The 15,651-nt window shown below is 39.6% G+C and overlaps 1 protein-coding gene across 2 annotated transcripts in view; it reads right to left on the bottom strand.

Annotated features, from left to right (window-relative positions):
• PCYT1B (phosphate cytidylyltransferase 1B, choline) overlaps nt 1-15,651 on the bottom strand; it is a gene marked incomplete at both ends in the record, with an annotated part of 159,362 nt that overhangs the window by 25,355 nt on the left and 118,356 nt on the right. For both annotated transcript variants that reach the window (XM_079728284.1, XM_079728283.1), the window contains one exon: nt 15,429-15,617. In XM_079728284.1, the coding sequence (XP_079584410.1) occupies nt 15,429-15,617 (189 nt within the window). The remainder of the gene's footprint in view (nt 1-15,428; nt 15,618-15,651) is intronic.

Raw genomic sequence — 15,651 nt, forward strand, 5'->3', positions numbered from 1 at the left:
TTTTTACAGATCTTTTCCTGTAATTGATATCTAGTCTCATAGCATTGTGGTCGGAAAGGATATTTGATACAATTTCAATTTTCTTAAATTTACCAAGGCTTGATTTGTGATCCAAGATATGATCTATCCTGGAGAATGTTCTATGAGCACTTGAGAAAAATGTGTATTCTGTTGTTTTCGGATGGAATGTCCTATAAATATCAATTAAGTCCATCTTGCTTAATGTATCATTTAAAGCTTGTGTTTCCTTATTTATTTTCATTTTGGATGATCTGTCCATTGGTGAAAGTGGGGTGTTAAAGTCCCCTACTATGAATGTGTTACTGTCGATTTCCCCTTTTATGGCTGTTAGTATTTGCCTTATGTATTGAGGTGCTCCTATGTTGGGTGCATAAATATTTACAATTGTTATATCTTCTTCTTGGATCGATCCCTTGGTCATTATGTAGTGTCCTTCTTTGTCTCTTCTAGTAGTCTTTATTTTAAAGTCTATTTTCTCTGATACGAGAATTGCTACTCCAGCTTTCTTTTGGTTTCCATTTGCATGGAATATCTTTTTCCATCCCCTCACTTTCAGTCTGTATGTGTCCCTAGGTCTGAAGTGGTTCTTTTGTAGACAGCATATATACAGGTCATGTTTTTGTATCCATTCAGCCAGTCTGTATCTTTGGTTGGACCATTTAATGCATTTACATTCAAGGTAATTATCGATATGTATGTTCCTGTTACCATTTTCTTAATTGTTTTGGGTCTGTTATTGTAGGTCTTTTCCTTCCCTAGTGTTTCCTGCCTAGAGAAGTTCCTTTAGCATTTGTTGCAAAGGTGGTTTGGTGGTGCTGAATTCTCTTAGCTTCTGCTTATCTGTAAAGATTTTAATTTCTCCATCAAATCTGAATGAGATCCTTGCTGGGTAGAGTAATCTTGGTTGTAGGTTTTTCCCTTTCATCCCTTTAAATATGTCCTGCCACTCCATTCTGGCTTGCAGAGTTTCTGCTGAAAGATCAGCTGTTAACCTGATGGGGAATCCCTTGTGTGTTATTTGTTATTTTTCCCTCACTGCTTTTAATATTTTTTTCTTTGTATTTAATTTTTGACAGTTCGATTAATATATGTCTTGGTGTGTTTCTCCTTGGATTTATCCTGTATGGCACTCTCTGTGCTTCCTGGCCTTGATTGACTATTTCCTTTCCCATATTAGGGAAGTTTTCAACTATAATCCTTCAAATACTTTCTCAGTTCCTTTTCCTCTTCTTCTTCTGGGACCCCTATAATTCGAATGTTGGTGTGTTTAATGTTGTCCCAGAAGTCTCTGAGAGTGCCCTCAATTCTTTTCATTCTTTTTTTGTTTATTCTGCTCTGTGGTAGTTATTTCCACTATTTTATCTTCCAGGTCACTTATCTGTTCTTCTGCCTCAGTTATTCTGCTATTGATTCCTTCTAGAGAATTTTTCTTTTCATTTATTGTGTTGTTCATCTCTGTTTGTTTGCTCTTTAGTTCTTCTAGGTCCTTGTTAACTGTTTCTTGTATTTTCTCCATTCTATTTCCAAGATTTTGCATCATCTTTACTATCATTACTCTGAATTCTTATTCAGGTAGACTGTGTATTTCCTTTTCATTTGTTTGGTCTGTGGGTTTTTTACGTTGCTCCTTCATCTGCTGTTTCTCTGTGTTCTCATTTTGCTTAACTTACTGTGTTTGGGGTCTCCTTTTTGCAGGTTGCAGGTTCATAATTCCTGTTGTTTTTGGTGTCTGCCCCCAGTGGGTAAGGTTGGTTCAGTGGGTTGTGTAGGCTTCCTGGTGGAGGGGACTGGTGCCTGTGTTCTGGTGGATGAAGCTGGATCTTGTCTTTCTGGTGTGCAGGACCAAGTCTGGTGGTGTGTTTTGGGGTGTCTGTGAACTTATTATGATTTTAGGCAGCCTCTCTGCTAATGGGTGGGGTTGTGTTCCTGTCTTGCTAGTTGTTTGGCATGGGGTGTCCAGTACTGGAACTTGCTGGTTGTTGAGTGGAGCTGAGTCTTAGCGTTGAGATGGAGATCTCTGGGACAACTCTCACCGATTGATATTACGTGGAGCCAGGAGGTCTCTGGTGGTCCAATGTCCTGAACTCGGCTCTCCCACTTCCGAGGCTCAGGCCTGACACCCGGCCGGAGCACCAAGACCCTGTCAGCTACACGACTCAGAAGAAAAGGGAGAAAAAAAAGAAAGAAAGAAAAAAAATAGAGTAAAATAAAATAAAAGTTATTAAAATAAAAAAAATAATATTTTTAAAATAAAAGTCATAAAAAAAAGAAAAGCGCAACCAAACCAATAAACAAATCCATCAGTGATAACAAGTCCTAAAGGTAAACTAAGATCAACATATAAATCAGAAATTCGTCAGTCATATACAGCAAGCCCCAAGTCTACAGTTGCTCCCAAAGTCCACCTCCTCAATTTGGGATGATTTGTTGTCTATTCAGGTACTCTACAGATGCAGGGTACATCAAGTTGATTGTGGAGACTTAATCCGCTGCTCCTGAGGCTCCTGGGAGAAATTTCCCTTTCTCTTCTTTGTTCGCACAGCTCTTGGGGTTCAGCTTTGGATTTGGCCCCGCCTCTGAATATCGGTCGCCCTCTGGCATCTCTTCTTTGCCCAGACAGGAGGGGGTTAAAGTATCGGCTGATTCGGGGGCTCTGGCTCACTGAGGCTGGGGGGAGGGAGGGGTACAGAATGCAGGGTGAGCCTGTGGCGGCAGAGGCCGGCGGGACGTTGCAACAGCCTGAGGCGCGCCGTGTGTTCCCCAGGACTTATTTTATAACTGAAATTTTGTACTGTTGACCCCCTTCACCCATTTTGCACCCCCCCACCCTCTGCCTTTGGCAACCACCAATCTGTTCTCTGTATCTGTGATCGTCTCATTTTGCTGGATCATAGGTTTCTTTGTTGAGTTGTTTAAGCTTTATATATTTTTTAGATATTAACCCCTTATCAGATATGATTTGCAAATCTTGTCTCCCATTTGGTAGGTTTCGTTTTCATTTTGTTGGTTTCCTTTGCTCTACAGAAGCTTTGTACTTTGGTGTAGTCCCATTTGTTTATTTTTGCTTTTGATGCCTTTGCTTTTGGTGTCAAATCCAACATATCATTGTGAAGACCAATGTCAAGGAGCCTACCACCTATGTTTTCTTGTAGGAGTTTTATGGATTGAGGTATTACACTAAATTCTTTAATCCATTTTGAGTTAGCTTTTTGTGTATAGTGTAAGAGTGGTCCAGTTTTGTTCTCTTTGCATGTTGCTGTCCAGTTTTCCTAGCATCATTATTGCAGAGACTGTCTTTTCCCCATTGTATATTCTTGCCTCCTTTGTCATAAATTGACCATATATGCATAGGTTTATTTCTGGGCTCCCTATTCTGTTCCATTGATATATATAGTGTCTGTTTTTTTTTTTTTTTTTCCTGTACGTGGGCCTCTCACTGTTGTGGCCTCTCCCATTGCAGAGCACAGGCTCCGGACGCGCAGGCTCAGCAGCCATGGCTCACGGGCCCAGCCGCTCCGCAGCACGTGGGATCTTCCCGGACCGGGGCACCAACCCGTGTCCCCTGCATCGGCAGGCGGACTCTCAACCACTGCGCCACCAGGGAAGCCCTATGTGTCTGTTTTTATGCCAATCCCACACTGTTTTGATTAGTATCACTTTGTAATATAGTGTGACATTAGGGCACACGATGTCTCCAGCTTTGGTCTTTTTTCTCAGGATTGCTTTAGCTATTTGGGATCTTAGGTAGTTCCATATGAATTTTAAGATTGTTTGTTCTATTTCTGTGAAAAATGCCATTGGAATTTTGATAGGGATTGCACTGAATCTGTAGATGGCTTTGGGTTGTATGAACATTTTAACAATGTTCTTCCAATCCATGAGCACAGAATGTCTTTCCATTTATTTGTGTCTTCAATTTCTTTCATCAACATCTTATAGTTTTCAGTGTACAGATCTTTCACCTGCTTGGTAAAATTTATTCCTATGTATTTTATTCTTTTTGATGCAATTGTAAATGGGATTGTTGTCTTAAGTTCTTTCTGACAGTTTTTATTAGTGTGTAGAAATGCAACAATTCTTGTATTTTGACTTTGTATCCTACAACTGAACTGAATTTATTATTTCTTACAGTTTTTTTGTGGAGTCTTTAGGGTTTCTTATATATAATATGTCATCAGCAAATAGTGACAGTTTGCCCTTTCCAATTTGGATGCCTTTTTGTTTCTTTTTTTCCCTAATTGCTATGGCTAGGACGTCCAATACTATGTTAAATAGAAGTGAGAGGGGCATACTTGACTTGTTCCTGATATTAGAGGAAAAGATTTCAGCTTTTCATTGTTGAGTATAATGTTAACTGTGGCTTGTCATATATGGCTTTTATTATGTTGTTGAGGTACATTCCCCTCTATACCCTTTGTTGAGAGTTTTTAATCATACATGGATGTTGAATTTTGTCAAATGCTTTTTCTGTATCTATTGAGTAAGCACATAGTTTTTATTCTTCATTTTGTTAAAGTGGTGTAACACATTGATTTGTGGATGTTGAACCATCCTTGCAGCTCTAGAATAAATCCCACTTATCATGCTGTATGATCCCTTTAATGTATTGTTGAATGTGGTTTGCTAATGTTTTGTTGAGGATTTTTGTATCTGTATTCATCAGGGGTATTGCCCTGGTAGTGTTCCTTCCTTTTTTTTTTTTTTTCTTTCTGGGAGACTTTGAACATGATCAGTATTCTTTAAATGTTTGAGAGAATTCACCAGTAATGCCATCTGGTTGTGGACTTCTGTTGGGTGGGTTTTTGTTTTCTTTAGCTTATAACAGAAATTTATTTCTCACAGTTCTGGAGGTTGAAAAGTCCAAGATCAAGGTGCCAGTATGATCGAGTGAGGAGCCTCTTCCTGTTCATAGCCTTCTTGTGTCCCTACGTGGTGACAGGAGGCAAGGGAGTTCTCTGGGGTCTATTTTATATGGGTATTCATTTCATTTATGAGGGCTCTGCCCTCATGACCTACTCACCTCTCAAAGGCCCCATCTGCTAATACCATCTCATTGGGCATTAAGATCTCAACATATGAAATCGGGAGGGAGGGGCAAAAATGCTCAGACCATAGGAAGTAGTATGTGAAACTTTATAAATTTATATATATATATAATATAATTATTTTAATTGAAGTATAGTTCATTTACAATGTTGTGTTAGTTCCAGGTGTACAGCACAGTGATTCAGATATATATACATACATATACATTCTTTTTCAGATTCTTTTCCCTTATAGGTGATTATAAAATATTGAGTGTAGTTTCCTGTGCTATACAGTAGGTCCTTGTTGGTTATCTATTTTATATATAGTAGTGTGTATATATTAATCCCAAGGAGGTTTTTGATTGACTAGTTCTATCTCCTTACTAGTAATCGGTCTGTTTGGATTTTTCATTTCTTCACAATTCAGTCTCAGTAGGCTGTATGTTTCTAGGAATTTATCCATTTCTCCTAGGTTGTCAAATTTGTTGGTGTATAATTGTTCATAGTAGTCTCTTATCCTCTGTATTTCTGTGGTGTCAGTTGTAATGTCTCCTTTGTGAGTTGTAATTTTGTTGTTTTGAGTCCTCTTTCTTTTCTTGATGAGTGTAGCTTAAGGTTTGTCAATTTTGTTTTCAAAGAACCAGCTCTTAGTTTTGTTGATCTTAACTACTGTCTTTTTAATCTGTATTTCATTTATTTCTGTTCTGGTCTTTATTTCCTTCCTTTGGGCTTCCTGTATTATTCTTTTCCTAGTTCATGGCATGTAAAGTTACATTGTTTGAGGATTTTTTTTGTTGTTTCTTGATGTTGGCATTTATTGATACAAACTTCCCTCTTAGAACTGATTTTGCTGCATCCCATAAGTTTGGGTATATTGTATTTCCATTGTTATTTGTCTCAAGGTATTTTTTGACTTCTCTTTTGATATCTTCTTTGACTCATTGGTTGTTCAGTAGCATGCTGTTTAACTTCCACATATTTGTGAATTTTCCAGTTTTCTTCTTGTAATCGATTTCTGGTTTCATACCATTGTAGTTAGAAAAGTGCTTGATATGATTTCAGTCTTTTTAAATGTGTTAAGACTTCTTTTGTGGCCTAACATATGATCTCTCCTGGATAATATTTCATGTGCACTTGAAAGAATGTATTGATATATTCCATTGCTTTTGGATGGACTGCTGTATGTATCAACTCCATCTGATATGTCATTTACAGCTGAATTTCTGTACTGACTGGATGATCTATCCATTGATGAAAGTAGTGTTTTAAATCCCCCTACTATTACTATATTGTTGTCTTTCCTTTTATAGGTCTGTTAATACATTTTGGTGCTCCTATGTTGGGTGCATAAATATTTACATGTTATATCCTATTGTTTGATTGACCCCTTGATCACTATGTAATGCTTTTGTCTCTTATTACCATCTTTGTTTTAAAGTCTATTTTGTCTTAGTTACCCCAGCTTTCTTTTGGTTTGCATTTGCATGGAATATCTTTTTCCAACCCTTCCCTTAAGTCTGTGTCCTTACATCTGAAGTGAGTGTCTTGTAGGCAGCATGTAGATGTGTCTTTTATCCATTCAGACACTCTGACTTTTAATTGGAAAATTTAAATCATTTTCATTTAAAGTAATTATTGATAGGTATGTAAATATTGCCATTTTGTTAATTGTTTTCTGGCTGTTTTCTAGTTCCTCTGTTGCTTTCTGCTCTCTTCCTTTGTGATTTGATGACTTTCTTTAGTGTGTGCTTAGATTCCTTTATCTTTTGGTATCTACGAGAGGTTTTTACTTTGTAGTTACCATGAGGCTTACACATAAAAAATGTATATAACAGTCTGTTTCAAGTTGATAAAAACTTAAGTTTGAGCACATTCTAAATCTCTACATTTTTACTCTCCCTCCTAACCCCTGCCAGATGTCTGACACTTTCGATGTCACCTTTTACATCTTTTAATCTCTTGTATCCCTTAATTATTGTAGTTATAGTTATTTTTACTCACTTATAAAGCTAGTGTGAAGGCCTTTACCTTCATACTAGCTTTATAAGTGATTAATCCATCACCTTTATAACATTAGATTATTCTTAATTTTGCTACATATTTATATTTACCAGTGAGATTTAAACTTTCATATGTTTTCCTATTAATAATTAGCACCCTTTCTTTTCAGCTTAAAGAAGTCCCTCTAACATTTCTCCTAAGGCTGGTTTCGTGGTGATGAGCTCCTTTAGCCTTTTCTTGTCTCCTTCAATTCTGAGTGACAACCTTCACCCAGTAGAGTATTCTTCGTTGTGAGTTTTTTCTTTCAGCACTTTGACTATATCATGCCATTTCCTTCTGGCCTGTAAAGTTTCTGCTGAAAATGTGCTGATAGTTTTATGGGGGTTCCCTTATACATGACAGGTTTTCCTCTTGCTGCTTTTAAGATTCTCTCCTTGTCTTTAATTTCTGGCAATTTAATTATAATGTGTCTTTCAGTTCATCTTATTTGGAACTCCGTTTGCTTCCTGGATCTGGGTCTCTGTTTTCTTCCCAAGGTTAGGGAAGTTTTCAGCCCCTTTCTCTCTTGCTTCTCCTTCTGGGACCCCTATAATATGAATTTTGGTTGGCTTGATATTGTCCCATAAGCTCCTTAAGCAATTTTCACTTTTTTTCATTCTTTTTTCTTTTTGCTGCTCTGATTGCGGTGAGTTTCACAGCCCTGACTTCACATTCACTGATCTTCAGCTTCATCTAGTCTGCTGTTGAATCCCTCTAGTGTATTTTTCAGTTCAGTTATTGTCCCTTTCTGGTAGCTATTGGTGAGCCAGTGTGAGGCAGAAGGGGAGCAGAGATGGCATCTACTGGCCTCTGTCTTGGAGTACACTTCAGTAGGTCCCTAGATGTGTGCCAGACCATAAAAGTCTGTCCCTTAGGGGGCTTCCCTGGTGGCGCAGTGGTTGAGGGTCCACCTGCCGATGCAGGGGACACGGGTTCATGCCCCGGTCTGGGAAGATCCCACATGCCGCGGAGCGGCTGGGCCCGTGAGCCATGGCCGCTGAGCCTGCACGTCCGGAGCCTGTGCTCCGCAACAGGAGAGGCCACAACAGTGAGAGGCCCACGTACCACACACACACAAAAAAAAAGTCTGTCCCTTAGGCCATAGCTCCAGGACAAGCAAATAGGCCACTTTCATAAAAAGACTGGGCTCCTGGGTCTGTTGCCTCTTGCTGTGTCCTGTGCATGGTACCTGGATGAGAAGTCTCCATTGGTTACAGTCCTGTGGGATTCTTGAGCATAAGCCCCACTGGCCACCAGATCCAGGTGATCTAGTGGTATCTTGTGGGTGGCAGCGAGAAAAATCAGGCTGCCAAAGGAGGGTACAAGCTCCTTTCTGGAAGTTATGAGCAAGCAAGCTGAAATGAGGCAGAGGGAGAACACAAGGATGGCACCCACCAGCCTCCACCCCTGGAGAGTAACCAGCAGGCCCCTAAAAAGTATGTTAACTTATATACCTGCCCCTCAGGCCGATGCTTTTTTATTTATTTTTTGGCTGCGTTGGGTCTTTGCTGCGCGGGGGCTACTCTTTGTTGTGGTGTGCGGGCTTCTCATTGTGGTGGCTTCTCTTGTTGCAGAGCACTGGCCCTAGGCGTGCGGGCTTCAGTAGTTGTGGCACGTGGGCTTAGTAGCTGTGGCTCACAGGTTCTAGAGTGTAGGCTCAGTAGTTGTGGCCCACGGGCTTATATGTTCTGCTGCATGTGGGATCTTCCTGGACCAGGGCTTGAACCCTTGTCCCCTGCCTTGGCAGGCAGATTCTTAACCACTGCACCACCAAGGAAGCCCCGATGCTTTAACATAAGTAAATAAGCCTCTTTTACATAAAAATAAAGTCTTACACAATGGGAGATTATTCAGCTTTAAAAAGGAATGAAATTCTGATACATGTTATAATATCGATTGAACCTTGAAGACATTATAGTAAGTGAAAGAAGCCGTACAACAAAGAACAAATACTGTATGATTCTACTTATGAGGTACCTAGAATAGTCAAATTGATAGAGCTAGAAAGTAAAGGGGTGGTCCCCAAGGACTGGTTAGGGGGAGTGGGGAAATGTGAATTTACTATTTAATGGGTACAGTTTTAATATGGGATGATAAAAACAAAGTTCTGGAAATGGATGGTGGTGGTTGTTGGAAAGCAGTGTGAATGTATTTCATACCACTGAACTGTACATTTAAAAATGGTTAAAATGGTGAATTGTGTTTTTAGTGCTGTTTGAAAAAATTAGCATTGGACCTCATATCATGTAAATCTGGTTTTTCTAAGAGAGAAAAATGAACACACCATCAAGGTGTTGTTTTTTTTTTTTCTTTAAGTAATCTTATATCAGATGGCAAATTACAGATCTACCAGGCTGATTGGATTGAGGCTGAGGGAGTTTGTGGTCCAGGAAGAACGGAAAACTTGCACCTGACTTAAGGTCATTCTCTCCTGTTACTCCAGGGAAAGGGTCTATGTTCACATGGTAAAACAGAATAGAGCCATTTTCACTTCAAACAGGAAATGATTCTATTCTCAGAGTCAATGGGGAAATATAATGGCAGATCATTCAAAATGATACGTAAAATTTTAAAGGACAGCATATGTGGCTGGGGTACTAATGTTTAAACAGAATGCTATCTTTGTTTGAAATGCTTGAATTCCCAGAGCAAACATGAAGTTTCACTAGGAAGTCGGCATCCCCTGATCCTGACTTCTTGACCCTCAATATCTTGGACATGAACAGGGTTGCCTCCTACATAGCAACAAAGCTTCAAAATTTAGCTCCTTTACAACCCTTCCCTTGAGACAGTCTGTCTGTCAGAGACACATCCTCCAAAGAGAGGTAATACCAAGTCTCTGTTGGGAAGACTTCCCTTTGCAGCTCTGGTTGGGTTACAGACTCTCTTCTGAGTATGGGTCAAAACTAGTTACAAGAATCAAGCAAACAGTTAACTAAATAGAGTGGTAGATGGTAAGGTTGAAAATTAACATATTGGTTTCTGACAATCCACCCATCAGACTGAGTAAAAGGGGACTGAGAATCTATTACAGCAGTTGAAAAGTAGATTGCTTGCTTCAAATTCTCAAAAGCATTGGTGGTAGCCAGCTGCCAAGATGGCCTCACCTGCTGGTATTCACATCCTTGTGTAGTGTCCTTCCAAAATATACAAGGATTAGTCTGTGTAACCAATAGAAGATGGTAAAAGTGATGCTTTGTCACTTCCGATGTTAGATCATAAAAGGCTATAGCTTTTTTTTTCTTAGACTCTCACTCCCTCTGGAGAAAGCCAGCTGCTGTGTCGTGAGGACACTTGGGCAGCCTTGTGGAAAGACCCACATAATGAAGAACTGAGGTATCCAGTCGACAGTGACATCAGAGTGTGGAAGAGGATCCCCCAGCCCCAAATGACTGCAGCTCCAGCTGACATCCTGACTGCCAACTTCAAAACAAGACCCCAAGTCATAACCATCCAGCTAAGCTGCTTCCTGACCTTCAGAAACTGTGAGCTAATGTTTGCTTTTAAGTCACCAAGTTTTGGGGTAATGTGTTACACTCTAATAATGAGTACAGCCATGAACACCATGATTTCTTCTTGCTTAGGAAGGAAGCCAGCAGTCCCTGTCCTGCATCTAGATGACCTGACCTAATGTGCCCTTTTGGCAACTGGCTTTCTCACAAAAGCCTTAAAGGAAGGGTTTTGATAGATGCTAGTTTCTCCACAGTGCCACACGCTAGCCAAAGGAGAGTGAAGCAAAGTGACTGCATCCCATGGACATTTCTATCTTGAAGGATCCTGTGCTGGCCTGGAGAAAGAGGCTTGGCCCCAGGCCCCATCCTGGTACCTCCAAACTCCTATGAGACCATTGGAAAGGTTCATAATTTTTCTAGACCTTTGTTTCTTTATAACACTGCTATAATACTACCCTCTTATGTGGTTAAAATGGGTAGAGTAGACATAAAAGGACTATGTAAAAAGGAGTTGAACCTACTATACAACTTCTAGACAGTAACATCACCACCCCCCTCCACTTAGAGATGGACTGTAAGGTTTTGGGTTTTATATCCTTGTTTTTGATTCCAAACATGAGGTCACTTGGGGGAGACTTGAAGACTCTATACCACAAGGTGCAAACACAAATATTCCCTGAGGCCAGGTGGGCAGCATAAAGGTGTAAGGTTAGAGAGAAGGTGGCAGCAAGGAAGAGTGGGGACTGCTATAGACAGGCAACTGGAGAGTTTGTGCCCTCCCTATGAGAAAGGTTTAAACATTGTTAAGGGCCAAGCAAACCAAGTCTGCCTACTGAAATCGAGCCACCAAACGCTAAGTTGTAACCAAGCCCTGTCCAGCACCATAAGCAACAGAAGGCTAAGGGTATATGTTGATCTAGCAGTACAGATATACAGATATCTATAGAGAGCATAGATATGTAGATCAATATAGACATGGAGGATTTAGGCCTCACCATATCCTTCACAGGTGCTGGAAAGTCCTGTGAATAGGTCTTCATCACACATGTATTTGTTCAATCTAGAAACATTTATGGAGTACCCACTATAAGCTACATGCTAAACCTGTTGTACCAAATTTTTTACCTTAAATCCTTGTATTTTGTACCTTTCCAAGTTTGGGTTATTTGTATCAGTACTATATTGGCAGGTTAACACAGATTCTCTATTTTAAGAAATGAGTTCCAGTCCCAAATCCACAAATAAAGAATTATTATAATAATAGCATATTCATGGAAAGCAAATTACTTAACTTGGTGTTTAACATCCTTGTAACTATTCCTGTACTTTTAATGTCAACAGAAAAAAAGTAACGTCTAAGTCTGGCTGATATGGTAAGTTAATGCTAATAACAGTTTTGACACTAATAGCAAGTTTTAAAAAGAAAAACCTCCAGTATCTTAGCTGGGTTTCATTTCTTAAAAATCACCTCAGCTCACTGTCACCAAATTCCCCTAGTACAATTCCAGCTACTATTCCACCTTCACTGGGAGCCCGAATTGACTAGAGTCTGTCAAGTTGCTATGTAAATGATATCCTTTCCCGCCTTTGCTCACTGCCGGTGGAGGAAACATCCTCCTGCTTGAGGTACAATACCAGCGCTTCTCAGCAGAGACACATTTCTGAATCCCTGCAAGCAAATGAATACCTACATGGTTTCATTTTTTAAAAACCACTAGTTGTTTCCTCAGAGCCTGAAAATTAGTTGTGAAAAATGTTAACTATTAAAGTACATACTAGATTAATGAGAAATTTCAGACTTGTTACAGAGACCACGGAATCCCAGAGAACAGGGTCTGCGCTTTATCTTCATGTCCTTCCCTAGTACCATGCACATACGAGGACATTAATCAATGTCCCATGAATTAAAGTGAACTGAGCTGAAACCCAGGGAAAATGAAAAGGAACCCAACCCTTAGCTCCTCCACTCTTACAAGCTCTTTCTAGAAGTCATCAAGGGCTCAAGTAGCCCCTTGCAAACCCTCCACCCCTCTCAGACTGAGCCAACAAGACATGGTTGGCCTATGACAGCTGCCTCTATAATCACTTAGAGACTGCTAGGCTTTAAGCAAAGCATCTCTTCTAACTTCTCAAACATTGTTCTTTTTTCTATTTGAATGTTTTACTTTTAGATAATCCTATAATGAACCAGCTCAAATGAGCAGAGAGTCAGCAGTGACAACCCATCAATAAAATAAAGCTAAAGTGAATTTTGTTAGAGACTTCTCATGTCATAATAGGAAATCTAGGCTACTTAAAATCAGGAAAATCAAATGGAATCGTTCCTTTTTGTTCTAAAAGGAAAGTTAGTTAGCTTTAAAACTATCGCTTTCCAGATATCCCATGCCCTTGGATTGGAAAAATTAATATCGTTAAAACGGCCATACTACCCAAAGCAATCTACAGATTTAATGTGATCCCCATCAACTTATCCATGACATTTTTCACAGAACTAAAACAAATTATCCTAAAATTTATGTGGAACCATAAAAGACCTAGAATGCCCAAAGCAATCCTGAAGAAAAAGAACCAAGCAGGAGGCATCAGCATCCCAGACTTCAGACAATACTACAAAGCTACAGTAATCAGAGTGGTACTGGCACAAAAAAAGACATATGGATCAATGGAACACAATAGAGAGTCCAGAAATAAACCCACACACGTACAGTCAATTGATCTTCGACAAAGGAGGCAAGAATATACAATGGAGAAAAGACAGTCTCTTCAGCCAGTGGTGGTGGGAAGTTGGACAGCACATGTAAATCAATGAAATTAGAACACACCCTCTCACCATACACAAAAATAAACTCAAAATGGCTTAAAGACTTAAACATAAGACATGACACCATAAAACTCCTAGAAGAGAACATAGGCAAAACATTCTCTGACATAAATTGTACCAATGTTTTCTTAGGTCAGTCTGCCAAGGCAATAGAAATAAAAACAAAAATAAACAAATGAGACCTAATTAAACCTGTAAGCTTTTGCACAGCAAACGAAACCATAAACAAAAAGACAACCTACAGAATGGGAGAAAATATTTGCAAACAATGTGACCAACAAGGGCTTAATTTCCAAAATATACAAACAGCTCATACAACTCAATAACAAAAAACAAACAATCCAATCCATAAATGGGCAGAAGACCTAAGTAGACATTTCTCCAAAAAAGGCAGATGACCAAGAGGCACATGAAAAGATGCTCAACGTCGCTAATTATTAGACAAATGCAAATCAAAGCTACAATGAGGTAGCACCTCACACCAGTCAGAATGGCCATCATTAAAAAGTCTACAAATAACAAATGCTGGAGAGGGTATGGAGAAAAAGGAACCCTCCTACACTATTGGTGGGAATGTAAGTTGGTGCAGTCACTGTGGAAAACAGTATGGAGGGTCCTCAGAAAACTAAAAATAGAATTACCATATGACCCAGCAATCCCACTCCTGGGCATATATCCAGACAAAACTCCTCTAATTTAAAAATATACATGCACCCCAATGTTCATAGTAGCACTATTCACAATATAGCCAAGCCATAGAAACAACTTAAATGACCATTGACAGATGAATGGATAAAGAAGATGTGGTATATGTATACAGTGGAATACTACACAGCCACAAAAAGAACAAAATAATGCCATTTGCAGCAACATGGATGCAACTAGAGATTATCATACTAAGTGAAGTCAGAAAGACAAATACCATATGACATCACTTATATGTGGAATCTAAAATATGACACAAATGAACCTATCTGTGAAACAGAAACAGAATTACAGACACAGAGAACAGACTAGTGTTTACCAAGGGGGAAGGGGTTGGGGGAGGGATGGAGTGGGAGGGTGGGGTTAGCAGATGTAGGCTTTTATATATAGAATGGATAAACAGCAAGGTTCTATTGTATAGCACAGAGAACTATATTCAGTATCCTATGAGAAACCATAATGGAAAAGAATATTAAAAATATATGTATATGTGTACAACTGAATCACTTTGCTGTACAGCAGTAATTAACATGGCATTGTAAATCAACTATACTTCAATTTTAAAAAACTATCTTTTGCATAGAACCCTCATTAACTCTGCTGATAATACTGGTTATTTACTCTGGAAGTGCATGCACAATAGAAATACCAATAGAGTAGAAGGTGGTTTCCAGAATTTTCTTTTCCCTTTCCATAATTTTCACTCAGAATTCTATATAGAATTTAGGCAAGAGACCCTGTCTACATTTTCTGTCTTAGTTTTAAGATTCAGATCATGGCCTCAGTCCCTCAAGACCTTTATGCCTATCCCAGCACATACATACCATGGGGTAAAAAAGGGGGGGCAAATCAGGGCATGATAAGTACAGAGACTGTCCTACCTCTTCTTTCTCTCTTCCAACCAATGAAAGAGGGGTTCCTGACAACCAAAGGCGATCAAGGCAGCTACATTTCTTTTGCATCCTCCTCCTCTGGTTGATCCAAGAGGCATCAGTTCCATGATGCCACTGACCCACTTCACCCTTACCCCCAAGCTGTGCATCATCCAACTGGGAGACTGGGATGAGCTACGGAACCAACCTCTGTAGTAACAGACATTCAATGACTACCAAATGGCTTCAAACTCTGGATAAGAAATAGACATAGAGACCAGAGCTGGCTTTGGGCACTACTGGGTGCCATATTGAGAGGAAAAGCAGAAACTAAATAAGGAAGTGACATAGACTTGAAGTCATTCGGGCTGATGCCCAAAGTGGAGGTCACATATTGGACTGAAATAAGGGAACCCTTGAGTAGTTCCTTGGAAAGGAGGATAAGCTGAAAACACCCATTACTGCAGGGCCAAGTGAAATAATTACATACCCATGCTCCATCAGGCCCAAACAGTTCTAGGAAGTTGCCAATGAATTCCCTCGATTTCTCTTCCCACTTTTGAATTAGATCATGACTCTTTTCTTCCACTCTGTTAACAAATTCCTTTGATTTTTCCTCCACGTTTTTGACCTTTTCCTTCATCTTGTCTACCTGGTTTTGGAAGCGGTACTTCTTCTCCTGGTCCAAAATTAAAGGAGAAAGAAATGGATTT

The sequence above is a fragment of the Hyperoodon ampullatus genome (assembly GCF_949752795.1).
Source record: "Hyperoodon ampullatus genome assembly, chromosome: X".
NCBI classification, from domain to species: Eukaryota; Metazoa; Chordata; class Mammalia; order Artiodactyla; family Ziphiidae; genus Hyperoodon; species Hyperoodon ampullatus.